Source organism: Pterocles gutturalis, unplaced genomic scaffold, assembly GCF_000699245.1.
Source record: "Pterocles gutturalis isolate BGI_N339 unplaced genomic scaffold, ASM69924v1 scaffold45434, whole genome shotgun sequence".
In the NCBI taxonomy this organism is placed as follows: Eukaryota; Metazoa; Chordata; class Aves; order Pterocliformes; family Pteroclidae; genus Pterocles; species Pterocles gutturalis.
This window is the reverse complement of record NW_010137561.1, coordinates 3,534-31,202: the sequence shown is the minus strand read 5'-3', so window position 1 is coordinate 31,202 and position 27,669 is coordinate 3,534. Positions and strand designations below refer to the sequence as shown.

The 27,669-nt window shown below is 41.2% G+C and overlaps 1 protein-coding gene across 1 annotated transcript in view; it reads left to right on the top strand.

Annotated features, from left to right (window-relative positions):
* Nucleotides 1-2,537: 2,537 nt before the first annotated feature.
* Nucleotides 2,538-27,669, top strand: part of SLC6A18 (solute carrier family 6 (neutral amino acid transporter), member 18) — a gene marked incomplete at its 3' end in the record, with an annotated part of 28,385 nt that continues 3,253 nt past the window's right edge. The window contains exons 1-9 of the mRNA XM_010082643.1: nt 2,538-2,694; nt 11,942-12,076; nt 13,381-13,518; nt 17,956-18,137; nt 18,535-18,645; nt 23,663-23,775; nt 24,058-24,186; nt 24,810-24,966; nt 26,553-26,757. Of these exons, the coding sequence (XP_010080945.1) occupies nt 2,538-2,694; nt 11,942-12,076; nt 13,381-13,518; nt 17,956-18,137; nt 18,535-18,645; nt 23,663-23,775; nt 24,058-24,186; nt 24,810-24,966; nt 26,553-26,757 (1,327 nt within the window). The remainder of the gene's footprint in view (nt 2,695-11,941; nt 12,077-13,380; nt 13,519-17,955; nt 18,138-18,534; nt 18,646-23,662; nt 23,776-24,057; nt 24,187-24,809; nt 24,967-26,552; nt 26,758-27,669) is intronic.

The following is a 27,669-nucleotide window of genomic DNA, read 5'->3' as shown; positions in this document are numbered from 1 at the left end:
TTTGTCAATGAGAAAAGTAAAAATATATTTTTTAAAGAATCCAGAGTGAATTTTATTTTCATAAGATAACGATGTGTTGTTTCCAGGTAAACATTTTTTTTACTTAACATGCAATGCACTGTGAAGAGTTAATGGCTTGGATCCCAGAAGAAAAATAGCCACATTGGCAAGTGATTGGGGCATCAGGTCAAATCATTTGTCCTCTTTCTAGGTTTGAAGCCAGCTTGTTTGAAACTGGCTTGCAGTTCTCTGGGGATGCACTGCGTTTGATGTGCCATAAATGACTCCTCCATGTGCAATCACTCTGGTTGGGTGGCCAATATGAAGGGTAACTTAATATTGACTTCTCCTGCACATTAAATTATTTTTACTTTACATACCACTGTGTTGCACAAAGCTCCCAATACTATTTGTCTCAAGCAGAAATTTAAAATGTTTAATAAAAACGTTTGAGAATGACAGTTTGATTCATTTATAATTCTGGATATTTTATTAATTGTCTATTACTTCCAAGTTCCCAGCAGCTAGCACTGCTTCTGCTGATGACAGAAGAGGCAATCTTACAATGGGGCAGCAGCAGTTCAGGAAACGGCAAAATCTGCCTTCTATGGCACCCATGAGCAAGGGGTGCACCACTTGCCTGGGAGACCTATGTTGATGGGGGGATCCAAGGGACCCAAGTGGTGCAAAGCTTCTAGCCCTCATCTGCCACAACCATGGTGGGCAGATCTAGTTCACATACTCACAGCCACATCTACCTTACAACTATTTCAAACTCCTAACTTCCATGTGACCCAGAGGAGCTTAGTCAGGAGTCCCATTCCTTATGTTGTCGCTGGAGAGAGAAAGGGTCACCAGCAGAGCACCCAGGCTGAATTCTGGAAGCAGACAGTGTAATGTCCTCTCTGGATAGCTGGTCCCTTTCATCCAACAGTCCCTGTACATAGGCAACACATTTGTATCACTTTGCAGCTCTTCCTGTACCCGCTTTTTAAGACAAGAATTGATCCAATTTACACCCTGACACTCCCTTGTAATCAAAATACTCTCTTACAAGAAATAGGGATATTTAGGGTATATCTACTCTAAAGTGTATCTTTAGAGTAGTATACCTGCTCCAAATAGAGAGTAAAGTACCAGGCATTATATGTGAATTTGAATTATTAAATTCATTTGCACTTCAATTTCCATTTTTCTTAATTATTTGAAGGTGAGTAATTATTTAAACTATCTAAGGATGTTATTCTGTAATGGGAAAAACAACTCTTGTCAGATTTTCTCTCTGAGAAAAAGCTCAGCCAGTGAGAAGGCATAAAACCAGGTTTGAAGTGGCCAGCTGCAGGTGGCAGGTTTGGAAATCAGTGTGGTGCTAGAACAGCCCCAGCACAGCACAAGACATCTCCCAGTCCGAAGTGCAGCAGCAGCGGGGGCAATGTTGGTGGGTGCCCTGAGCACCTACTTGTGCGTGCCCTGTGACAGCCTGGCAAGGGACGGGGAAGTTGAGTTGCTCCACCTATGGATCTGGATGTTTGCAGAGCTGCAAGCAGATGAACTGTGCTTACCTGGGGAGACTTGTGTAGCCTAGATGTGAAGTTGGCTTCTGTTTGGATGATCTGCAGCCTGACCATATTTGTATGCTTAGTTGCAAAGCAGGGCTTTTATTTCTCTCCAAGTATTTTGGGGAAAAAAAAAAAATCCATCTTCACTTAGATACTCTTCCCATTTCAAAAAGGGGAATCCAGGCATAAAGTGTTGATTTATTGAAGCAAGCAGGCTGACTGGCTGATCTGTTTAGTGTGGAGTGAACTGATTTGGTGTGCAAAACAGCAAAACCCTGGTATAACTGAAACATTCTCACACACTTTCATTTGAAGGAAAGCATCCAGCTCTTACATTCATCAGTAACTATTTAATGAACAATAAAAATAGTCACTTGGGATTCACTGATAGGTGGGAAGTGATTAACCTCTAGTAGCAACGGTGCAAAAATGGACCAAATTCTAGTCTCTGAACATACACCATCTAATTTTTCTTGCTTTTTTTAAAATATAGTTTTCTTACTTGCAAAAGATGTCTTCATTTACCTCTATTAACAAAATAAGAAAAGAAATGGCAACACTTTACTCACAGGTTTTTCCCAGTATTTTACGATTTTAGTAAGTATTCTGCAAAGGTTTCTTTTTAATTATATTCAGCGTCACATTTCTCTGAAAGTATCTGAGAACAGAAGGAGAACAGAAAATAAAAACCTGTTTGATCCCAAGTTACCCATTAACAGCATATTCCCAAGTTCTCTAACTATAGAAGGAGCTGCAAAAAAGTCAAGGCTGGTAACTATATAATAATAATTCCTGGTTTTGTCTTTAAACTGCAGCTTTGGCAATGACACATTCCTTGGCATCACATAAAAAGAAAGCTCCACCTCTCTTTCCAGGATCCTTCAGTCACCCCATATAAAACCTGTAAGAGAGGCAGGTTTTGAAGCATCTTCCCATTTACAGGGAAAGGGGCTAAGGAGCCAAGGGTATTTCATTACAATGTCAAAAGATTTATCAGTGCCACCTGAAACCCCTAAAGAAGATGGCAGGCCCAAGTGGGACAATAAGTTCCAGTATATTTTAAGCTGTATTGGATTTGCCGTTGGTCTGGGGAACGTGTGGAGATTTCCATACTTGTGTCAGATACATGGAGGCGGTAAGATTGAAATGGGATTTTACTGAAATATTAAACTACAATTCTAACTATACTAACTTATGATGGGCATGGAAGTTATATATTTGCATCACTTTTTAACTATCTAATTCTCATAAATGCTTTGCAGCTGTCAGGTTAGCTTTTTCTATAGAAGAATATTTCATTTTAAAATTACACATTTGTTTAGGAAATAAGCCTAGACTGATGCTAACTCTCAGCAATACCGATGATAAAGTTCTTACGCTGCTGCTACAGTCCTAGTGGGAGGAGGAAACTGAACCTGCAGCTTGTTACTTTAAGGAAAAGTGAGAAAGCCTGGGGAGACCTGCGTGAACCTGCCCCCAGACAAATGGTCGCTGCGCTTTCCTTTGGGAAGATGAGCAAGTCGTTCCTCTCGCTTCTCTGATTCTCGTAGGAGCTACCTCCTCATCTGGAACTGCCCCTGCACAAACCTAAATGGTACTTCGTGATATCTGTGAGGCTGTTTAAAATGCTCAGCTGATAGAACAGCAACAGCAGCCTGCCAGGTGGCATGAACAGTTGCCTCAGCCTGGGCACCCTTCCCACAAATAATTGCTTTAGAAGCAGCCAATTTAGTAAATACAAATGGTTCATAAAAGAGTACTTGATAACTCACCATTCACAGTAGCTTTTGAGATCTTCCCTGGTAAGCTGTCTGAAGCAGAGTGAGATGGCAAATTGTTTCAGCCCAATATTATACATTATCTTTCAATTAACTGGAGAAACAGAAATTTCAAACCTAGAGAAACTGTCCAATGACAGAAAAAGTATTAAATCCAAGCTTGTTCTACCAAAGTATCTGTATTACTTGATGAACTACACATATTTGAATCAACCAAGGAACCAAGAGTGGATGCTGTCTTTAATGGAAGGAGGTGTTTCAGAAAGAAGTAGCCTCTTAGGGACTCTGGTAAGCAGCTGAGTGAATAAGATACAGCAGGCTGTATGAACAAAAAGAATCTTGGCATACACAAGCAGAGCAGTAGGAAGTAGGGCAGATATTGCTACCAATGTTAAGACAACTTCTGAACTTCTGACTTCTACTGAGAGCCCACCTTTCAAAGTCAACTTGAAAAATTAGACAAAATGCAGAAAAGCCCCAACAATTATTCAAGGTCTGGAAAACTTATGGGAAAAGGACTGATTTAAGAATCCAATTTATTTTGCTCATGAAATTGAAAATGAAAGAGTACGTTTATCATAGTCTATAAACAAACAAATGGAAATTATTTTGCTGGCAAGGAGCTCTTTAACGTTGAACATGTAACAGCTGGCAGGTACAACCGCACAAATTCAAATAAGAAAAGAGAAGAAGCAGTAGGTTAGATTCTTCCCAGGATATTTAACATTTTCCTTTATGTGAAATCCAGTGAAACTCTCTCAGAGGAGCGCGATAACTGGGTAGTTAGAAAGCCATAGGTGCAAGCACCCTGTTTCCCTGCATTTGCCCATGGGAATGGTTGGAAAAGCCTGTAACTTCAGTTAATGGTACATGTGTTAATGAGACATGATAAACACCTTTTGAGGGACATCCCCATAGCAGATATGGCATGGGGCCTGCAGGGAAGATGTTCTTCTGGAGCAGGAGCTGTAGGTCAGACAAAAACCCTACAGCATTTCAGGTGGCCTTTCTCTCTTGGAGCAGGGGAACAAACAATCACTATTAACAAATAACATAATAAAACTAACCTAATGTAATATTTTTGTAATGTAATGAACGACTAGCACAAAATGCTCAGTGGAAGGTTTGAAACACAGACGTGGCAAGATGTCACTCCTTCGCACACCTCATTACATGGAGCTGCTTCTGGGGCCACCAACTGCACAAGGTTGCATGATCTTTGTGCTTCAGGGTTTTGTGCAAATCTCTATATTGGACTAAGATGAAATATTATTCTATTGACTGTAAAAAGGCTCTCACACCTTCCCATGAAGCACCAAGAGTTGCCTCTCCATGCTGGGAGGCAAGGGACTAGCTGTGGCCAGCTGTTTTTCAACCTCTTCAGATCCCAGCCTCACTTCAGAAGATCAGCAAGACTTGCCTCCTACTGAGGTTTGATCTCTCCCCTCCATCCCTCACCTCCCGGGTCCCCTGCATCCCTGCCCTACAGACCTCTACCAGTCCAGGAGAAGCGTGAGTCCAAGAGCAACAAGACCCATGGTGACCTGTCTTGTGGACCACACAGTGCTCAAAAGTCTGTTTGCTTGTGTATCCAACTTTCTGAGCACTGATATATCCCACGGGAGCTGCTGGGAAAAATGTCAGGGTCTAGAGAAGGTTTAAAGATACTACAAATAGGAAAACACTACAGGGACAAAGGTTGAGTTGTTCCTTTTCTCCATGAGTAGTAATTTTGACAATGAAAAATCAGTTTAAACAGCATATAGCTACTTTGCATCACTACAAACAGCAGCACAAGAGACAGTGGTGAATAAAGATCAATGTATGGGTGTATGGCCAATGTTTGGTCACTGGATTTTAACAAAGGGGTCAGAGAGCTCAACAGCAGGATGGACTCTGTAACAAAGTGCTGTGGGGTTTGTAAGTAATTTATCCCAGAAACCTGGCACTGGAAGAATTTGAGTGAGTCATGAAGACTACCAAGAAGACACAGCTGGCTGTTAGGTTTATGCCAGTGTATAATGTGTTCACATTTTTCTTCTGCTAATTTAAGGTAGCGATGTGATTTGGGGATGCATTTTTGAAAGCAAAGAACTCAGACTATCAGGGGTACTGGGCATAAATCCTGCTTGTGTGCATCTGAAGATGCGACCATGGGAGGGACCAGCAGCATCGTGGTTAATGAGGAGCCCTGAGGGGTGCAGTGGCTCCATGCCTGCAGCCACAGCCACAAGTGCAGCAAAACCTGGTACGGAAATGGGATAGATTTGCTTGAAAGATTAATGGCTTCCGGGGCACAGACCACAGTTTCACAACTGGTTCAGGTGATATGCAGGTGTTTAAGAGTTAGGTAATGCATTTTTCCTCATTTCTAGGTCTTTTAAAAAACAACAGATAAAAATAAATGCGTGTGTATTTGTCTCACATCAGCTGTTCTCATCAGACCTATGGACCTTATTCTGTTGCACATCAGTGTTACTCAGTAACTCGGATCTAATACAATATCAGTTTTGCTGACATTTATCACCTGCTGTTGTTACTGATTATCTGGATTTATTGCCTGAGTTGAGTTAGTTATTTACTTTTCATGACTAATGGATATGAAGGTTGTTTGCCACAGTAAGTGGAGACAAATGCAAAGGTTCCCAGGCAACTGAGATTGAAAAGAAGTCTCTAAATGGCCCAGTATATGGTTTATCACTTAAAACTGAGACTCAAACAAGTCGTATAGCTATATATGTACACATACAGTCATCTGAGTGTACTTAAAGTAAAAACAACCCAGTTCTAGCTGGAACTTACGTACTGTTTTACTTTTGATTAAAACTAGTATATATATGCTTGCCTAACCCATGAGTATCAAAAATGTGCATAGTGCCTGAGCCTACAGGATGACTAAAAAATATCTTTAATATAAAATACAATTTATTTCTAAGAAAATAAGTACACATAAACACTGAAGTCCTGCTAAAAAGGGAGAACTGTTTACATCTGGGGCAATGATTTACAGACTTTCATGACCCTACCTGACCTTTTGCTAGAATTTGAACAACAACTTGGTACGAAATGCAGTTGCCTGGCTCACTGTGGCCTCAGAAGGAAAATAAAATCTGAGAGGAACAACAGGCATGCCTGGAAGATACTGCGGGGGAAAAAAAAAAAAAAAATAGGTTGGGAAGAGCAGAACAGTTCAGTTCACTCTGTGGCAGAAAAATGAATTATGTTATGACAAATAACAAACTTAATTTTCTGGCTTGTTACCATGTCCTGCTCAAGTCCTTGGTGAGAAGCTACGGCATTTGGGGCTATTGTTCCGTAACTTGTTGTATTTGTCTGCCTTTTACAGCTCCATTGGTGCATGCTTGCATGTGGGTACTGCTAATTGGCATCTTCCAGTCATGAATATTTCATAGGGAAGTTTACCAAGGTTATTTTAAAAGTTGATCTATGGGTGTTACCCATCTTTGTCTGAAATGGCTGTTGTCCCCTTGGTTTTCTGGACATGGTTTTAGCTCCTTCATTGTTGCTCAACGAGATATAGTAATTTACATGGGAAACTCAATTGCCTACAAAGTTTCAGAATCTGTAAGATATGCAATGTGACCTATAAGTCAAAGTCAGTGCCATCACAAATATTCTGCACAACTACGACCTTTACAGCAGCTCACATTTTCATCTGGATTAAGGCATGTGCAGAAGACATAACAAAGATCATGAAGTATTTTTTTGCAGAGAGAGGGGTGAATATGATCAAGTTGCTGCTTTTTTCCCTACCTGATGTCTTGATATGATTCGTTGCTGTGCTGACTACTGTGCTGCTTAGCTGAACTCCCATGGAGAAAGGGGGACAGCTCTGATAATCCCCTTTCAATAGCTAATATATTTGTATCTGAACAAGTGTTTACCACCTATTGCAATTTCCTGTAAGTAAAACATAAATTATCACAGGTATCTTGCCAGTACGTTCTCATTCTTTTGGAAGAATGCACCCATCACCATTTCTCCCGTGTACCAACAGAACCAGTGAAGTGGTTCTTTGACTGCTTGTTGCATTGTATCTTACTGAGACATGCTTTCCAAATTTTTCAGTCTCTACAGATGCGTTTCCTTTGGAATTACTATTTTGACACTTTCTAGGTAACTTCATTCTTCATTATAATTATTTTTTTCCATTCCTAAATCTCTAATCTGTAGGAAATCTGTTACTGATGTTCTGACCTTTCAAATGCTGTTCTGTCTTTAGATCATAATTTTGAGTTACTTGTCTTTCTTATGCTAGCTGATCTGCAGGTGCCTGTAAGATGCAACACTGAGCACATGGATCAATAAGTTTTTCTCCACCATTTAGGAAGTCTTCATTGGTACCCTGACATCAAGAAAAGCTATTGGGTTTTCTTATCTGCTTCTCATTGAGCATATCAATTTCCGCTGGTGTTGGTACATCTTGATTAGGAGGCCACCTGACTGATACTTCACACTACTTTACATTTCCACTAATCGGGTCTAATGCTCTCTCTTTCTAAGGTGTGACAAAACCTATTTTGCTATTTCACTCTGCTTTGGTGGTTGCTGTGATTCAGGTTTAGGCTGTGCTTCTTCATTAGCTTCTTGGTCATTCTGCCCTCCAGTGCAGCCACGTGGCCATGAGCAACTATCAATAGGCTGCCTAGTGGTTCGTGCACTTTTCTTCCACATTGTCATGTGTAGGTGATATAACAAAGACCGTGCCCTTCAAGCGTCATTTTGCAGGCCAAGGGCTGAATATGGTTGAGCGGTTGCTTTTCTGACCTGATTTGCCTGTATGTTGCAACTGAGGACATTGAAAATACTTTTGCTGAAAGCACCTGATTGATTTAGTGTCAAGTGAATAGGCTGATGTGGGTCCAAGATGTTACTGGGGTCAGGTTTTAAAAGCCCTCAGTGTATCTAGAGTGCACCAGGTGTTTCTTTTCTACTGCCATGACTATAGCGTTATCTCTACTCCAGTGGTTCTTCCGAGTTAGCAACATACCGATCATGCTGCATGCTGGTGCTCCTTGTCACTTGGGACTCTACTGTTAATGAAACAAGGTTACCAAAATGTCCAGTATTCATAGTTGTTGATAGCCTCACTTGACAAAGTTTTTTCAGGCTTTCTGTGCCTTCTCATGTGAACGGGGATTGTTCCTTGACTTTGCAGTATCCTTGTGCAGAACCTCCTTCCAAAACAACTTTTAACTTTGTTAGATTTTGGAGTTTTTCTTTTATTTTTCTTGACCTTCTTTTAGTAGTGCATGTATCTCCTTGCAGGATGGATACTTTATGCATCTTTGATGTCTTTCTGACAGATGGAATGGTGTAAACTAAAATTTTTCTAGGTCATGACTCAGGGATGCAACTAAATCATGGCCTGGTGATACTTTTGATTTTTATGGGCATTTCTCTAGGCCTTTAAGGCATTTACAAATGCTTGATCACTACAATTTTCTTTATTTATTTTTTGAGAGGAAAAAAGTTACTGAAGCTAAACTTTTGTTTTTAGAGGTTCCCCCCTGGGTTCGCTTCTTATGTACGTCATTTAATTTCTTTTCACTGTGGAGCATCTAAATCTGGAATACCTAGATATAAATATACCTAGAATATCCAGATATAGAATAATTTGCTTACTGGCACTTTACTATTGTCTCTGCTAAGCTTTCCTTTTCCCAGGCCTCATGGAAGCCAAACCTGCTTTCTGCTGTACCTGTGCTACATGTCATACAGGTGCTGACAGGGTTTTGCTGTGTCCATGTTTGAATGCTCTGTGTTGTAATACATGTTTTGTGTTAGGTAGCAACTCACTTCTTCATTCTGCTTCTTGGATTTTCTTCTTGCTTTTTCCACAGTTAGGTTTCTCATGGCATTTTTTTTTTTTTTTGTTAAAGTATTTAAATTCTGCCTTCTCCACATCCTCCCCTATCTATTAAACACTACATAGTGCTAGGGGGTTCCTACTCACTAATAGGTATCTGATATCTTTCCAGAATTTTTTTTCTTTCTATGGGTGGGGGATTTTATTGTGGAAAAGAGTAAGCTTCAAGTGCTTGAGCAGACTGTCTATGCTTTTCCTATTTCCTTTTTGTCTAAAAATACTGTAAAGCAAAGGAATGAATAACTGAAAACATATTTTTACACTACAAGCCATTTATTTGAATTAGGCTCAAGAAAGATCATCTCCGTTAACTATTTCTTCTTAGCCCGATCTTCTGCCATATTTTCATATTTGCAGATAGAATACTTTTTATGTTGTTCTCATGGAAAACCAGTATTTTCTTTCCAGGTGTAACATTATGTTTTGCCATGCTGTAAATATGACTGGAGATATGTACAAATCAGCACAAAGTAAACAGGCTTTTATCAGCAGAATATCTAAACATGCTCTGCTGTCAGTGGTTCAACTAGCAAACGGAAAAGGAGAGAGATAACAGAGGGCAGTTTGCACTAATTATTACACGGTTATTTCAAGGGAGATATGATACAGGAGATAGGTCCCTTACGGAGCACTCTGCTAGCAAGGGCTCAGCGTCGCCCGGATTGCCGGGAAAGAGCTGCCGCCCGGAGCTGGTGCATGGCCGGGCAGCCGTGCAAACGAGCAGGATACTCCGCAATGTGGTGGTCTGGTCACTCGCGTGAATATTCTGCTCTTCCTAGGAGGCAGCCCAAGGCATCCAGCCATCTGGAGGGCTGGGTGGGCACCCTCAGGGGTGCTGCAGGGGGGGATAGTGCAGCAGACTTGAAGGAGAGCACAGGACTGAGCACAGTGAGAGGTTACTGGGTTCTTGCAGAAGGGATCTGCAAATTGCTTAGTAGTCACATGGGAGCTTTGTAAGTGGCTCCAGGTGAGATTTAATCAGGTGGTAAAACTTAAAAATAAACAAACTATTGTGGTTCTTAACTCCCTCTGTAAATCTCTCTCTTAGGGAGGGTTTACAAAAGCTACTTTAGATCTTCCTCCAACCAAGGGCACTATTGAGCAGGGGTACTGAGGATCCAGACTGAGGACTTAACATGCTGGGAATTAACCGTGAGACTCCTTTTTCAAATCTGCTTCTTAGCCATTAAAAACATCTTAAGAACTCAGACCATAAGGAGAGACATTTATTTCTACCTTTGAAAAATTAAGAACAGTCCTTCACTGAGAAGAGTTTTGCCAGCTTTTGTTCCCATGTATTTCTTGGTAAAGGGCTAAAATATTAAACAACACACCTTCTCTGGGTGTTTTATGTAGTTATTACAGCACCTAGCAATAGGTAGCAAAGTTATTGCAATACCTAGCCTAAATGATTAGATATATCTGCGCATTTTTTTCTAAGTAGTCAGTGATTGCAAAACACTGGAGCCATTCCAGGAAGAGACCAGAAATCCTCATGCGCTCCCTGACCTCCCTCTTGGGGCCAAAGATGGGTCAGAAAGCCGAGCTGCTCTGATCTGCTCTCTGAGATGGCGATGGCAAAGCTGCTCTCCCTGCCAGCCTGGAGGGAGGGGAGAAGGTTTGCAGAGCTGGAAGAGCAGAGCTAGGCAGACTCAGATACAAGATTTGGAGGCAAAGCTGAAGTGGTATAACAAGGCATGGGTTTACCAACAAAACGGTGAGAAGCACAGAGTCAGTGTGAGTCGGTAGAAGGAATGGGAGGGGCCTGAGGCAGGACTTCTGTCTTTGTTTCCCCAAAGAAAAGAGGCTTTGTGGTTACAGTGGTGGTTGGCCATGCCAATAAACTTCAATCTATTAGACTATCTTAATTTCATCGGACATTTGGGCAGGTGCTTTAAATATACTGATGAAACTTCTCCTGGCCTCATGAAAATCAGTATCTGTAGAAAGGAGGGAGACCCAAACCAGCGTCCCTTCTGAGGGGAGGTGGGGGAGATGAAGCGTTACACACCATTTTGCAGGAACCAGCCAGGCTGCCAGAAGGATGGATTCTGGCCTGCAGGCAGCCAACGGGACGCGCTGCCTCTGGCCCAAGGGAGCCGCTATGAGAAAAGAGGGAAGACGTAGAGGATACAAACCAGGAGGAAATCAGTTTTCATTGCTCCTGTGTTTCACTGACAACTTCAGTCTTGCTTTCAGTTTTTCATTAGCCAGAGGCTCTGTGCTTTGAGCAGAACTTCATGCAATAAAGTAACCTGCTCTCTTGGGGTCTCCAGTGCAAAATCCTGCTTTGCCAGGCAGGACAGAGGAGCACACACCTGAGAACTTTAGGGAGGGAAACGAGGTGATGCACAGAAGGGAAAAGAGAGGGTATAGAGGAGAGCCAAACCCTTGTGCTTTATGAGCAGGAGGAGAAAAGAAGATGTTTAAAAGAAAGGGAAATTAAGGAAATAGTGAGGCTATTTATAATGGGCTGTAGCAGCACCTGAGTGGAAGCATCCTGCAGCATGAAGCATCCCAGTCCTTTCTCCTACATCTTCACCAGCAAAACTACCAGTAACAGATGTTACTTGGCAGGTATCCCCAAGGATGCTCCCTCTCTCAATACATCCTACAAGGACTTTGTTAGGGTTGTAAAACAGACAAATTATCAAACAGTAATTTCAGTGAGATGCAGATAATCAAGTCTCAATTGCACTTTATTATATTTTTAGGTTTTATCCCATACTTCATCGCTCTTCTCTTCGAAGGAATCCCACTGTTGCATCTCGAACTGGCCCTAGGACAGTGCCTGAGGAAAGGCAGCATCGGTGCCTGGAACACCATCTCTCCTTACCTTGGAGGAATTGGTATGTGTCTCAGGGAACTAGATGACTGTTAAAGGCCCCTTCCAACCCAAACCATTCTATGATTCCATATCACTCCCTCCAGGTGTTATTCCAGGCACACAGGAGCCTTAAATACAAACTTCATAAGTTTGCTGGGAGAAGCATAACGAACATGAGCTCTGCTAGTGAACACTGCTCCGTTCTTACCATACCTTGGAGCTTACGCAAGAGTTGCCTCCCCTTGGTGCTCCTCCTTCACAGCCCCGGGGCGAGGAGGGGGAAGAAAGACAGGAAATCAGGAACAGGAGCCTGGAACCTCCTAAATAGCCTAAAAGACCTGGGAAAATTCCTCTAAGGGAGAGGAGGGCACAGTGGGGCTGCTGAAGGGAGATTATTAACGTGGCTGGGAACAAGGGACAATCCATAGGGCAGCATGCATCAGACTGGCATGCAGTGCTGTACTGGCAATTTTAAAAAAAATTATTTAATTTAATATACACTGAAAAAACATACCTTGTGTCCTGCACACATTATTAGGCTACAAAAAGTGAATGGGAGCAGCCACTGTTAAGAGAGCTGAACCATTGGGTCTGTTGGTTTTGAGACAGCAACCTCCTGCCTGCCAGGACAAGGAGAAACCCTGGGAGGCTCCCGCCAGCACTGCTGGATCATCCCCCCTGCTTTAAGCAGGTGCCTGAAAATGGGATTGGCAGCGACAGTGGTGCCTGTCAGGGTGTGTGGGAGGAAAAGGGGTGGGTAAGAAGAATTATCTAAGGGTGAGGGCAATAAGGAAGAAACACCAGGCAGCAGGGTGGTGGTTCCTGCTAAACCCATCTCCTACAATTAGGCATGTCCCTCCTCCCTTTGCAAAAATGCAAGCAAGCAGAATCCGTGGTGTTGCTATTCTTTCCTTATTGTAGGAACAAAACAGTTATCAGTTTAGGGCATATGTGCATGATTTGGGACAAAAGAGTGCCCTCATGCAGATATAGCATGCTGTTAAACTTCAGTCTCTTTTGGTCTCTGCTATTAAAGCTGTCCTGTTTTGTAGAAAACAGTGTATTACATTCTAGAGCAAAGATTTCAACCCCAGTGTTCTAAGTGAGTAGTAAGCGTCAGCCTCCTCGGAGCAGGGCAGGGTAGCTGGGAGACTGTGCACCAGTGTTTGCCTGCTGAGGACACGAATGCCCATCTTTCATGTGAAAATCTCTTGGGGGAAACAGAAAATCTTGAAAAATTAGGAAATGTGAGCTTCTAAGAGCAAGTGCTGTGATTGACAATTTTTTCCAAAGCTTTTCTAAGTTGAGATCTTGTGCTTTCTGCAGGGATTGGTTCGTGGATGGTGTCGCTTCTGATAAGCTTATACTACAACACGATTTTAACCTGGGTGATGTGGTATTTCATAAACTCATTCCAGGAACCTCTTCCTTGGAGTGTTTGTCCACTAAATGAAAACAGAACAGGTAACTACCACTTCAAGTGTCACTGCTCACAAAAGGAAGATCACAAACATCAGAGTCTGGGGGCTAGCGGGGGAAAAGGGAACTTTTGTTTATTTTTTATGCTTGTGCAATGATATAAATCTGAAAGAGTATCCTCTGCTTTCTGACTATGGGGAAATAATCCTTTATCAAGGCACACATCTGTTATCAGAAACTGTATCGAGACATGTGAGACTGTTAGCATAATTAAGAACCAAATTTATGACTACATCTTTCAGTAACTGCTTTAAATTAGACTTTCAGGTTTTCATTAGGTGGTGACGCATTGTTTATGACTCATAACGAGCTCTTAAAGAAATTTTTCAGCTTATTTTCCATGATGTGATGAGAAAGATCAGCTGAGTTTTCAAAGCAGAAAACGCAGCCCTACTGTAGAACTTTAATTTCAGCCTGAAGGTTGCTGAGGCTACTTTTACACACCCAACAAGACAGCTTCCTAGAGCAGATAACCAAGAAACCCTTGAGATGAGAAGCCACACTTGATTGCCCTGAGTTGTGCACAAGACCTGGTTTTGTTTTCCTGTCAAAAAGCTACGAGAGTAATGATAGCTTGCTCAAATTCATCATCCTCACAGGACCAACAAAAGCCAGAAAGTCTGTGACCCCTTTTGCTTAATTTCAAAACTGAAAACAAAATAACAGCATTTAAAAAAAAGGAGGAGCAACTAAATAAGCAAAACACTTTTGAGGTAGCAGAGAAAGAGGGAATCTTTGAGGCTCAGACCAAATTCCTACTAACAATTAAAAAATCTTTCGTAACACTAAAGACAGACAGTGTACCTAAGCAGGATAAGGAAGACTGCTCTCAGTTCTTTAAAATTATTTTTCCACTTTCTTTTTTGTTCAGAGCATGAGAGACAAGAAGTTCCAGGGCAGAGTAAGAAACATAATCTGAGTAAGAGGCTAAGAAAAAAGAAAACATAGCAGAAGTCAACTTTCTTTTGGAGATCTTAGTTATTTCTAAGGAGTATTCTAGAGTAGGAAGACAATCAGACATCCCCCATTGTTGTTACAGAAGTGGAGAAAATAATTTGGGCTTTAAGAAACAGAATTTTTTAATTTCTCAGGATACAGATGTCCCAACTAGTGAGCTAAACAAATGTTTTCCAAACCTACTTTGGAGATCAAATTTTGAATCAACTAGTTTGATATACAAAAAATTGCATTCTTAGTTAATCATAGAATGGGTTGAAAAGGACTTTAGAGATCATCTTGTTCCAACCTGCCTGCTATGGGCAGGGACACCCTCCACTAGCCCAGGTTGCTCAAAGCCTCATCCAGCCTGGCCTTGAACACCTCCAGGGATGGGGCATCCACAGCTTCCCTGGGCAACCTGTTCCAGTGTCTCACCACCCTCACAGTAAAGAATTTCCTCCTAAGATCTAGTCTAAATCTGCCCTCTTCCAATTTAGATCCCTTACCCCCCGTCCTGTCGCTACATGCCCTTGTAAAAAGTCCCTCCCCTTCTCTCCTGTAGGCCCCCTTCAGGTACTGGAAGGCTGCTATAACGTCCCCCAGAGCCTTCTCTTCTCCAGGCTGAACAACCCCAACTCTTTACAAACCCCAACCCCAAGCATCTTTTAGAAAACATTGAAGAAATCCTTTAAGGACAGATTTTTCAATGCCAGTGGCACGATGGGAAGACCCTGCACTTCTTCATCATGATTGCAATGCTCTCTCACTGCTTCCTGAGTCCAGTAGCAGCTGTTCCCATCCACCAGGCTTAGCTGAACGTAGACTAAAATGGCATTATTTCAGGCTCATGTACTTAAGCCGGGACTACAGGGACAAGAGCTGCAAAGCTTTTCACTACATATCTCGTTACACATACACACTGCTGCAACCCACAGACTTTCACTGAACAGCCAGAGACTGCATATTCAGAGGTAAATGGGACTGCACTGGTCAGTGTATGTTCGGGTGCACATCCGATTCTTTTAATTCAGACCTGAGGAAAGGACACCAGCAAGTCTGAGTACACAAGTGTCCTCATATACTGAAAGAGGATCACCAGCTTCAGCTGTAATGACATCCCAGTGGCAATCACAATTTCAAGTGTAAATGTGTAACTGGAAAGTCACGTGGCTAAATCAGTATATCACGTACCTGTAAGTTATTTTATTCTCCACCTTGCAATCTCTCCACAGCAAGTTTTGTTTGAAAAGTTTCATAAAGCCACAATGACCACAATCATGATTACTCCTGTCCATCAGCCTTTTACCATGTAGGCCATCTCTTCCCAGAATTTAGCCCAGAGTTGAGGTCAAGATTCTGCAAGTACTTATTCAGATCTCTTTTCTTACTTTTCAGAGGTAGATGACCTAACTCTTTGTTTGCTAGAATTTCTGTAATATTTCAAGACTTAGAAACCAGGAATCTCCTCCAAATTTACCATTTGTATATAATTTCTAATGTAATCTGCATTTTCCAGTCCATTTTTACTACTTGGCAGTCCTGTTATGTCTCTATTTTACAGAAGAGTAAGAGCAAAATGTTGATTTATCAATATTACCTTTTTTACATTAGAAATAACAATTTTACGATATCTTCTGTCAGGGTTTATTTTGTTCCTTTAAAAGATCTTCCTGTTCTCTTTAACCCAGCTAGGGCTGATAGCTCTGCAACCCAGGGTGAGGTGGCAGGGGGTCCTCACCTGCTGCAGGGGCAGCGCTCCACAAACCTCTCCCAGAGCTGGGCTCCTCAGTCAGTCCTTTCTCCCAAACCACAGCAGAAGGACCCACAGCTGCTCTCTTCCTGAGGCTGGAGGGCTGCACAGCAAGGATGGAAGAGCGATATACTTTGCTTCTTCCCTCTAGTTGAAAATAGTTGAATAAACATCTCGTGCATAACAAGAGGGTCCCTAAAAAAAAAGGTCAAAAAGCAAACCAAATTCAATTCACCATCAAGATCAGGGAGTCAGCTGCCTGGGAGCACTGCAGTGTGCTTCACCGCTGTGGCCACGGGGCAAGGAACTTGGAGGATCCCTGAGCTCTGCTTAGTGGCCTAATTGCCATGTTGTTGATTCATTTGTTTTCAGAGTTTTATTGTGAATGGTGGCTATTTCAGAAGCGAGTGAAAGGTCATAAGAAAAGGGAGAAATGGGGTAGTTTGAGAGCTTGATTGAACAGGCTGGCATTTCATACAACAGGAAAAAATTCAAAATGGAGGAAGGAGCTGTTTCTTGTACCCTCAGGATCATCTTCTTAAAATATACCATTATGCCCAGCTCTGGAGTTTAAACAGGAGAATAAGGGAGGTCTTCTGTAGCCACTTACCTCATTCAGCCACCTCAGACATACTACAAGTAAATGCAGCATCAGGATGTTGCTGAAACGCAGCATTTTATCATTCTGCTGCCTGCAGACATGCCCTTTCCCTTTGTAGGGTGATGACAGGATGACTGACTCATCCTTCCCCTTGCAAGTGGAAGGATCTGTCCTTTCTCCAGCCAGGGCTACCAGCCGTACTGCCCTGCGTGAGCTACTCTGCTCGGTGCGTTAGGTTATCCAAGCAGGAGCCAATAGCCAAAGCTGACGGGGCTTGAAGTCAGGGAAGGAGGAGAAAAAAAAGTTATGCTAAACTTGAATGAGATCGTGTGCAAAACAGGAGCTTCAGCAGGCAACGCTGCAAGAAAATTAGTGTGCTCTCCTAGGCAGAGGAAGGGATGCATTCAGGTCTCACCAGGCAGGAAAAGGAGAAAGAGCTCCCCCAGCCTGGGTGTGTGCTGGACCTCGTGGTTACAGGGATTGCTACCAGGGGTGCCTCTGTTGGCTCCACGCCATGTCACCCCAGCTCCTGGAAATGCTCAGGGCTGCCTCGTGCTCCTAGGACACACCTGATTCGGGCTAGGAGCACAGGCAGGACCTGCAGCACCCAGGGAACTCAGCTTTCCAGCTAAAGACAGCAGGTCAGTGGGTTTCCTGAAGAACCTCTGTCAACGTCCTCTTCAGGCATGTAGGTTGCACATAGGCAGAGGGGTCAGGATGGGTCGTGGTGTATGTCGTGTTCCTGGTTCCCTCTTCTCCAGGCGCAGAGCCTGGCTGGGCAGTGCCTGCTGCAGTCTCCACTGCAATTACAGTTTAGATTTCACCTTGTACTGAGTATGCCACCTTTTCTACTTGGAAAGTTATCACCTGTAGAAATGCTACTGATGTTCTGGTGAAGGTCTCGTGTAAGTCTCTCAGCCTAAGCCTGTCAAGACAGAGTTTGTCTTGCTGCAAGTTACAGACAGTGCTGAAAGGCCAGTTCAGTCCATCTCTGTATTTAATTTGTCAGCCCACAAGAGACTGTCCTGCCACTCTCTATTAGTATAAAGTATTGCTTTCTAACCATACACTAAGTGGGAAAAGTATTACCAATTTTAAAATTTATTCTTATGCTTGCCACATTTTTTTCCAGGGCTCAATGAAGAATGTTATGAAAGTACTGCAGTAAATTATTTTTGGTACAGGAAAACTTTGAACATAACACCCGATGTCACTGAGAGTGGCACGTTACAGTGGTGGCTCATTTTGTGCTTAGCAGCTTGCTGGGCAATTGTCTATCTCTGCACCATCCGAGGAATTGAAACCACAGGAAAGGTACGGGAAGGATAGAGAAGTGCGTTATTCCACACTTTGGATCTTGCTCTCTAGATACTGAATTTCACCACCAAGGAAAGCCTTCCCCATTTGCCACACTAGCACCATTTCAGTGTGCTCCTTGTCCAACAATGTGACAACAGCAATACAGGTGGCCCAAAATGACACTTCTCTCCTTTTTCACTGCAAATGCTTCTGCCCTACCAGTCTCTCCTCACACAGTTTTAAGAGCAATTTTGTCACAAGTATGTTCTGCAAAAGCGCATTCTGCTTCTTTTAAAGATGGCAATGTTCATCTGTAGCCATCTTACCTAATATTAAGATTGTATGCTGTAATAGCTTAAATTGGATTTATTGATATTATTGTCACTAACTGTCTTTTATTTTCTTACTTTAGGCAATTTATGTAACAGCAATATTTCCTTACCTGGTCCTAACTATATTCCTTATTCATGGTCTCACTCTACCAGGAGCCACTGACGGTCTGGCTTACCTCTTCACCCCTAATGTAAGTATTGCTGCTATAGTCAGAAATACTGCTTCTCTTTATTCTCCCTCTCAGATCTTATACCGTATAGTAATTTTCCAGCAACTTGTGATCTAGCTACCTATCCAAGAGCTCAGCCAAGCTCTTTTTTCTGAAATTAAGTGATTTAGTATTTTAATATACTTTAACAAAAAGCAGCAAAGTATTTAACAGCTCAGTAATAATCACAGCAGAAAATATTGGAAAATTGAGTGTATGTTTTAGGTGCCTTGGTCTTGAAGGTGTAAGTGAAACTGACACGCTTCATGAACAGAATAATCTCTCTTTTACACATGATAAAGATGAGATTTCCCAGGCAACGCTACAGAATTTACACAACTTTAATATTTTAAGAATTCACAAGGAAAATGACTGAGGAATTACACTGCAAAGTGATTTTTTTTTTTAAAGGTTGAAAGTAATTTTCTCCTACTCCTCTTTCTCTGTAGCTGAAGCTTTCCCCCCTGTAGCTATCCCTAAAAGACAGAACTGCTGGAGAATACCCCTCTCCCATTTTTTCTTATCTTCTCAAAGGGACAGGAGTCCCAGATCCCTCCATATGCTGGCCATTTCAAATGGACCTCTTTACACCGTCCTTACCTGCCTTCCCAAATGCAAAGTCAAATTGTCCTACCAGGTGGTTGCTATCAACCACAGGCTCCTGGCAGCTTTGTCTTTGTGCTAAAAAGCTCCATAAAGCAGTGAGTGTAGAGAAGGAAAAGCAGCACCCACTGACAGATGGTCTCAGAGCATCCTCTGCCTCCGCAGCCACAGCAGTGCTTCCCGCCACAGCTGCGCTGGGCATTTCCCTTTCCCTTCCTGCAACAGGAACGGGCATTAAGGAAAACATACGCCAAGAAGCCTGGAGATAAATTAAATGCCAGCCTGGAAAGGGACAACAGCAAGAGAAAGCTCAGATGATACACCTCTTTTACCCCTCCCCCTGCAAGCCCAGTGGCATGGGCCCCCATCTGAACACTGTCAGAGGTCAAAAAGGACAACTGTGGTCTTTATAGGAGATCAGGATATGCACCTGCATTTTTGTAGGGCCCAGACAGGACAATAAATGCTTGGTGCAATGTCTTAATGAAGAAAGCCGATTAGACCACACAAACAGAACAGGGCTTGGCCTATTGTCAATTGGTCTCAGCCCAGCTGTCGGGTTTCTCTGGAAAGGCTCAGGCATCTCCAGGACTTACGATCATTGCACAGTGAACTTAATGAAAAAAAATAGATTTGTGTGTGTTCATAAAGCCTGGAGGTATTGCAGTGCTGAGGGGGAGTGGATCATCGTAAAAGAAGAGCCGGATGGTTTTGTAGACTGGTGCCAGAGTCAGAATGAAAATCCGGCTGCAATCAACCCACAGTTAATGATTTAGCTGGTTTGAGGAACCTGATCCTGGGGACATCCTTGAAGAGTCATCTGAAGATGGTTTTGGTGATGAAACTATGTTCTGACCTACAAACATGGAGAAGCTGATGCAACAGCCTGGTAAGTGATATCTGCTGTGGGTGTTCTATTGCATAGAAAGTCAGAGTGCAAGACAGAGAGATGGCTTTGTTAAACTAACTTTGTTAACTAACCAGCTGCTATGGAGGATTTTGGCATTTCAAGGACTTCAAAAAGACAGTAAGCATACAACTGCAATGCTTCCTTTCTCTCTTCTCCTTAGCCCACAGCTGCAGTACCAGGATTGCCTTTTCTGTTAGCCTGTTTAAAGAGGAACTATTCCCACCACTGCCGTTAGTAAATACATGCATTTTTCTTGTTACACTTCTCCACAGAGGATGTCCCAAAATGAGTTGTACAGGGGAGCTGTTGGTTTGTGGGGATTTTTTGGTAAAGATTTACCTGGCCCACCCAGATGACATTAGGTTACAAAACAGTAAAGCCTATTCCTTAAGTGTATGTTGTTTTCTTTTTCTTTTCCTGTCTTTTTGCAGGAAGCTTGTAAAGTTTTACCAAAATAAAGTAAGAATTAGCTCACCTACTGCCTGTTTCAGCTTGCTTTAAAAAATAAAAAATAAAAAAAAAAATCAATCTTCTTGACATTCTCCACTCATTGGAGGCAATCTTTTCCAACTTTTTCCAACTTTGCAGTGCAGCAGAAATTGTAGTTTCTCTGTAATAGCTGCCACATCCATTTTCTGGTAACTGTTACACCTCATAATTGTTTTTGAAAATCCGTGAAAGGAAGTAATACCTAGTGCTAAAGTCACATCTTAGCCAGTTTTAACATCATAATCACCCAATTGAATTTAATTTTTTTTCCCAAACCACTATTGTTTAAGTTTATTCACTTTCCAAGTTTCTATTTTAGTTCTCATTAACAAACACCACAAATAATAACTGCATGCACATGGATTTTAAATATGGTAGTCTGTGGTTTCATTTTCATGCAGAAATACATAGTTGGCTTTTTGCTATCTGACACACTTTCACATCTTAAATTCTAGAACAAATAATGAATACCTCTTTTCATTGACTTTCAGACATGGAGAAGCCTGACGATTTACTCACCCTTTCTAAATCCCTGGCTATCTGGGAAGCGAAGCTGTCAAGAAAACAAAAAAGATACTGAAGTTGAGTTGCACTTGAGGGGAAAGCAGATGTTGTACAAAGATGAAGCAACATGGAAGCTGGAATAGAAACTTTTGGAAAGGTTCTTGGAAAAAAAAAATCATAGGCAGCAGAGAAGAGATGCCATCAAGCATCGCAATAGTCTCTACATGGTTCAGCTTCTATGGACATCTGTGTCATCTCAAGAGCACAAATGCCTCCTTCTCCCGTCTCTTTCACATCTAAAAGAGCTTCAGAAACTGTAAATATTTGGGGGTTCTCTGTCAATGAACGATTCCAGGAACTTGGTTGGGCTACTGATGCCTGCAACCCAGAGCTCTGCAGCTATTTAAGGAGCAGTGAGAATAGCCAAGAGAAAGAAAAAGGCAGCACAGGCACCAGATCCTCTATCACAGAGGCGATTTGTAATTTTTTTTCCTCTATTTTGCAGTTTAGTTTTACACCTGATAAATTACTGTGAATGGACACTTAAAACTCCTTTCAAGGTACCTGGTCTGTCCGTATTGTTTCTGGTATTGAGGAGAACAAAAGCATTACCTCAACAAACTGCTGTCTTTAAGTGCAGTATTACTTGTCAGCCACTTGCTTATGAGAAAAGCAATAGCTGTTTTCACACCACAATCACCCATCACAGGGATTCCAGTATTTTTAAAATTCTGTTTTCAGAAAGTTTCTGTCTGTGTGTCATGTGTTGAAATATCCAAACATCTCACCACCCAGAGGGAAGCAATTATGCTTCCTTTCCTCATTATTCCCGTATTCATTCACTAACATTCTGGTTGTATATCCTCATCCGCATGTTTCTAGCTTCAGCACATTTTTTCTCCTGAAGACACACTTATGACATCTGTATGTCGTATTACTGAAAACATAAAATAACATTTACATTCATAATGATTTGCTTAAGACCAGATACTGACATTGCCACGGCATGCTTGCCTGTCCACTATTTCTTCAAGTCTGGGGGCTGATTAGTACCTTTTGGAGTCAATAAATACATTGAATCTAGCGCCAAACTAAAACCGTCATCTATCAGTACTGACTTGTCAGCACTTAATCAAGCTGTGAAGGCTATGTAGCAATGTGAATGCTGAATGACCATTACATTTCAGCCAGTAATGCTCACACATATCTGCCTGCTGTACTATGTTGTACAAAACATGACAGCCGTTCTGAGTGGCCAAAGCACTGGCATAATTGCGGAGAAAGCATCTGCAGCAATGACACTCACTGCATCCATATACACTGAGGTGAACCCATTATTCTTGCTCTTCAAGCTCAGGCCAGCTTCAGAGAAACCCAAAATGCTATTAAGGGTCTTTTAGCATACTTACCTCTCACTCCTACAAATGCTCCCAGCAGGATCATTCCTACAAATGTTTCTAGTCGGGTACCAGGATCAATAGCACAGCACACAGACACACCACAGAAAACACACAATTCACCTGTGTGACTGGGATGCAGATTTGACTCAGCCTGATGTAAACCTAAGTGAAATACTCTACAGCTCTGGTTATTACTTTTGGGCCAGCTGGTTTTTAAAACACTCCTTCTTAACTAATACTGGTTTCTATTCCCCCTACTTGATAACGGACCAGAAATTCACCTGGTCTGGTGTGAATATAATATGCCACTTCTTACTTTCTGCAGAAAACTAACATTTATTGAGCACATTTACATTTTGCACATTACTTATATTTTATCTTTTTCTTTTAGACTGATTTTAATTGCATGATTCCTTCTTAGTGCTGCTATTTAAAATCCCATATTATTTTCTGTAATCCAACAATCAATGACTTTTTAATTCAGCTTCTTCTATCAGGTCACCTGTACATCAAAATTCAAATTTCACTGTGTCAATTTATCATTTTTCCTTATTTTTCCTATGTTGCCCTTTTATCTTTTATTACTGCTTTCACAGTACTTTGAATCTAAGATAGTTTTTAAATGAATGTCCTCTTCTCATCTGCTTGGGCTTTTTAAGCAAATTTGGAAACCTATGGAATCACTTTTTGTCTTTAACCAATGAAGTTTTAGTATTTGCTTATACAGTTTTAGGAAGACAATATTCTTAAATTGTAAGTTACCCAGTATGTAGATTAACAAAAAGAAATAGAGACAAAATGTAATTGTACTGTCTCTATTGTGTGCCTAAATTAGAAACACATTTTTGTCATCAGACAGAAGAGGGGTACAATGAAACAGATTCTATAATTACTACAAACATTTAAATAGACCAAATTATGTCTTCAGAAACACCTGCTTTACTAACATGTTTTGTACTAATTTCCATTTTCAGTGTATTTAGATGGCAACAAAACTCACAATTTCAGAAGGGAAAGATGGGCTATGAGAACTAGGAGAGAAAAAGAAATTTAAATTTAAGCCTAATATATGCATTTATTCCAATTATTTCAGCTGAACACTTTGAAAAATCCCCGTGTATGGCTTGATGCAGCTACCCAGATTTTCTTCTCTCTCTCTTTGGCTTTTGGAGGGCTTATTGCATTCTCAAGCTACAACCCACCAAAGTAAGTAGAACTACAACCTTTACAAATTGGCTAAATTCTTGCATTTTGTGCAATTCTCTAAAATTTTCAAAACCCTTTCCTTAGGAGATTTATAAAGGATCTTAATTCTTCTAAAGGATATTAACAGCTGCTGTCTTTCTAAAAGGCCAAATAGATTTTGTAACAGGAAGGCAAAAAAAAAAAAAATCTAAAAAATTAAATTTTTTGCAGAAATACCTGAGAGAACCACAGATAAAATATTGCCTTCTTTTAGTCACTTCACTTTTTTGAATGCTATTCTAGAAATGACTGTGAAAAGGATGCTGTGACAGTAGCAGTTGTGAACAGTGTGACATCTCTCTACGCTTCCATCCCGGTCTTTTCTGTTTTGGGGTTTAAAGCAACCACAGGCTACTGGGACTGCTTGGACAGGTGAGCAACTTGTATTTCCAGTGTTATACTGTGGTGTCAATGCCTAAATAGATAATGTGCTACTTGAAAAACATGCATTTAGAGAACTTATTTTCACTAAAAAGGAAAAGCATCTGTATGGAGAAGTCTAATATAAAAATAGACAGTATTACGGCACTGAGACAAGAATGATCAGGGGTAGTGCTTGTGAGAAGCAAGACAAATTATAAAACAATCCATTGAAAGTAGTGCATCAAGGATCACATCTCAATCTCAGACTAGCATGAGAAGTAGTTAAAACATCTACACCTTTTCCTACTCCACCAGATTCACAAAGTTGTTACACGCAAATGGTGGAAGTGGTCTGGAGAGCTGATAAAATAAAAAATAGAAATGTTTCAGAGACTGCATTTGCATAAAGTACTCAGATACTTTGTATCTGAAAGAGAAGACATTAAATAGTCTGAATATTTTCTCCTAACTATTTTATAGATAAGTCCTCATTTAATATTTTCCTTTATATTGTAAATAACAGCACAGAAATTAAACACAACTTTCTATTAACATCTGAATACATGGCATAGCAGTTTCAGCTGCATCATCTGCAAACATTTAAACTAATGATGTGTTGGCTTCTCTGGCAGGAATATTATCAGTATCATCAATGAATTTGATCTTCCAGAAGAAATCATTCTGCGACAGAACTATACAGCCTGGATTAGTTTCCTAAATTCATCATATCCAGAAAAAATTGCTGGACTCAAACTGAAAAGCTGTGACCTTCAAGAATTTCTTGATCAGGTACCACAATTACTTTCAACAAAGTAACCCTTAAACAAGATATGTAGAAGGACTGGTATGTCCCTTTTTCTTATAAGTACTTGTACTTTACTTGTAATGAATATATGTTACATAATCATGAAACAAAACAATTTTTCACAATCTGAAATAACACTGCTGTAGGACAGCCTGAACACAAAGCTGTCTGGTACAGCATGCAAAATCACACATTATTATCACAAAACTGATCTTCAAAGGTGCTCCTACCCAGAGCCTATCATGGACACTAGATTCAGTCCTAATTTGGTTTACAGGAACAAGCACAACAGAGGAAACACATCTAGCTGAAATATTATAGAAAAAGGATGCTGAATGGCAGTTTCCTAAATCCATATTTAGGAAAGTATCAAAAAAATGTTCACTGTTTGCCTTCAATCATGTATATGACCACCAGGAAGGTATCTTATCACTGTTTTCTCTTTTATCTTCCTTTCCCCATCTTTCTGTTCCATCTTGTCTTCTCCCTTTTATTTTTTCCTCCTCTCTGCACAGGATCTCACCAATATTTTTTTTTCCTACAACTCTCCTTCCCCTGCCAAAATACATCATGATCCTCTGCCTTTCCAACCCTCCTAAAACACTTCCCCTACCACTAAACACAATGTTTCTTCTCTGTTTGCTTCTCCAACCTCATTCCACTTGCTCCAGTGATCCCATCCGGTCCTGTAACTCTCATTTACTACACACTCATTTGTAGTCCTTGTTAGAAGTCCGTGACACCTAATGAGAAAAGAATAGGGCCATGGTTGGAGAACAGAAGAAAGAAAGGAGCTTGAGAAAAAAAAATAAAATCTTAAGACAAAAGGGTGGACACATTTGCTAGAGGCAGAGTGTGCTACTGCACAATAGCCTTAACACACACTGATGGTGAAATAGGCTATTTCACTCACACCATGGAGAAGTCCAAGGACAACATTCCAGCCCTGACACCAGTCAGTTTTTTTTCTGGCTTCCTCTCATGGCACCCATTTCTGATTTCCAGTTTGACATATTTTACTTCCCAATTAGAGCAACATTAACTCTAATTCAATGACTGAATTTGACTGAATTCCAAGAAATGTGGCTGAAATTGGGTTTTTCCCTATTAGCCTTTTCTGCCCTGGTAATTATGGGGGTTTTTGTGATCAACAGTTGATCAACTCTACTGCTGCAAGAGTAGCAATCATATCCTTATTTACATATTTTTCTTTCCAGCAGCTATTACATAATAGATTTTTTTAAAAAACATATTTAAGATGGTATTAGCAAACCAATTGCTATTTCAGTTACAACTCTCAGATCTGCTTTACTCTGGAGCCATCTCTCTGTGCAAGCTAAAATTATGCTCTACGATTGATTACACATCTCTGATAGACCCCGTAAAATTAAAATCCCCGCAAACACTCTCGGCTGCCCATTTTCTCAACTGCTGGCTGCCACACAGCCCCACAGCCTGACCAGCACCCTGATTCCAGGGAGGGACAGAAGTGTGTTATAATTCTGTATGCATAAGAAACTACACTTATGCCATTATAATGCATATTTTTATCTGTTTGTGTATTCTGCAGAGTGTATCGGGAACTGGCTTGGCTTTCATCATTTTCACTCAATCCATCATTCTAATGCCAGGCTCCCAGGCCTGGGCCATCCTGTTTTTCATAATGTTGTTCAGTTTGGGCCTTTCTTCTATGTTTGGGATGATTGAGGGAGTCTTCACTCCTCTTCTAGAGCTTCGAATTATATCTAAATCAATACCCAAAGAACTATTATCTGGTAAAGTATTTCCTTTGCTTTGTTCAAAGGAGGTGGCTTCTTTATAGATGCTCAAACTACCAACTGCTTAATAAAGACCACACAGGGATTAAGAATTTGTAATATTAATTTAGCTATCATAGTGTTAGTAAGGGCAGTGGATTATATTTGCAGAAGATAAGCACATAGATGATGTAGCAGTTATGGCAGTATTACATTGCCCTTGCCAGTTTTTTCTCTTAGCTTGCAAGAGGTGTTTCGGTCTGAGGAAGCTTGTTAAATTGTTATTCCTGGAGTCAAGTTCACTCTGAGCTGTTGCAGACATCAGGAGGAGCCTTGTCTTCACTTAAGCCTTCAGCACCTAAACAAGTCACTTTAAGGCAACCGGTGACATCAGCTGGTCTACCATAACCACCTGCACACAAACTTACCACCTTGGCACAACCATAAGATAGGTCACTCACTCCTGTTCCGTTCAGGTTTATGCTGATACAGATTATTTCACATTTACTGTGAACATGCCAGAGCAGAAAATTACCACTTGGAAAATGAGGAATGAATGCGAGTGATTCTGTTCTTGCACCAAAACTGGAATGTTTTCAATTAGAGACAGTCACTGAACCCAACCTGCTCCTCAAGAACCAGACTTGGTGAGAATCTGAGAGATCAGACTGTGAAGCTGGTCTAGAAAATTTGGTCTATAAAAACTTCTGGCAGTTTGAAGTAATGGAGTAACACATCTGCATGTGCCCTTTTAAATTCTTACGGGGAATACTGCTGTCATGCCTTTTTTAGAGTCTTCCTGTGGCATCTATATAATATCCTTCTAATTTTACAACTTTTTATTTAGAAACAAATTTATTAAAAAGGCCTTCTGCCGTGCATGGCACGGGGCGGTCGTATGGCCACCCCCCACCCCGCCCTCCACACCCA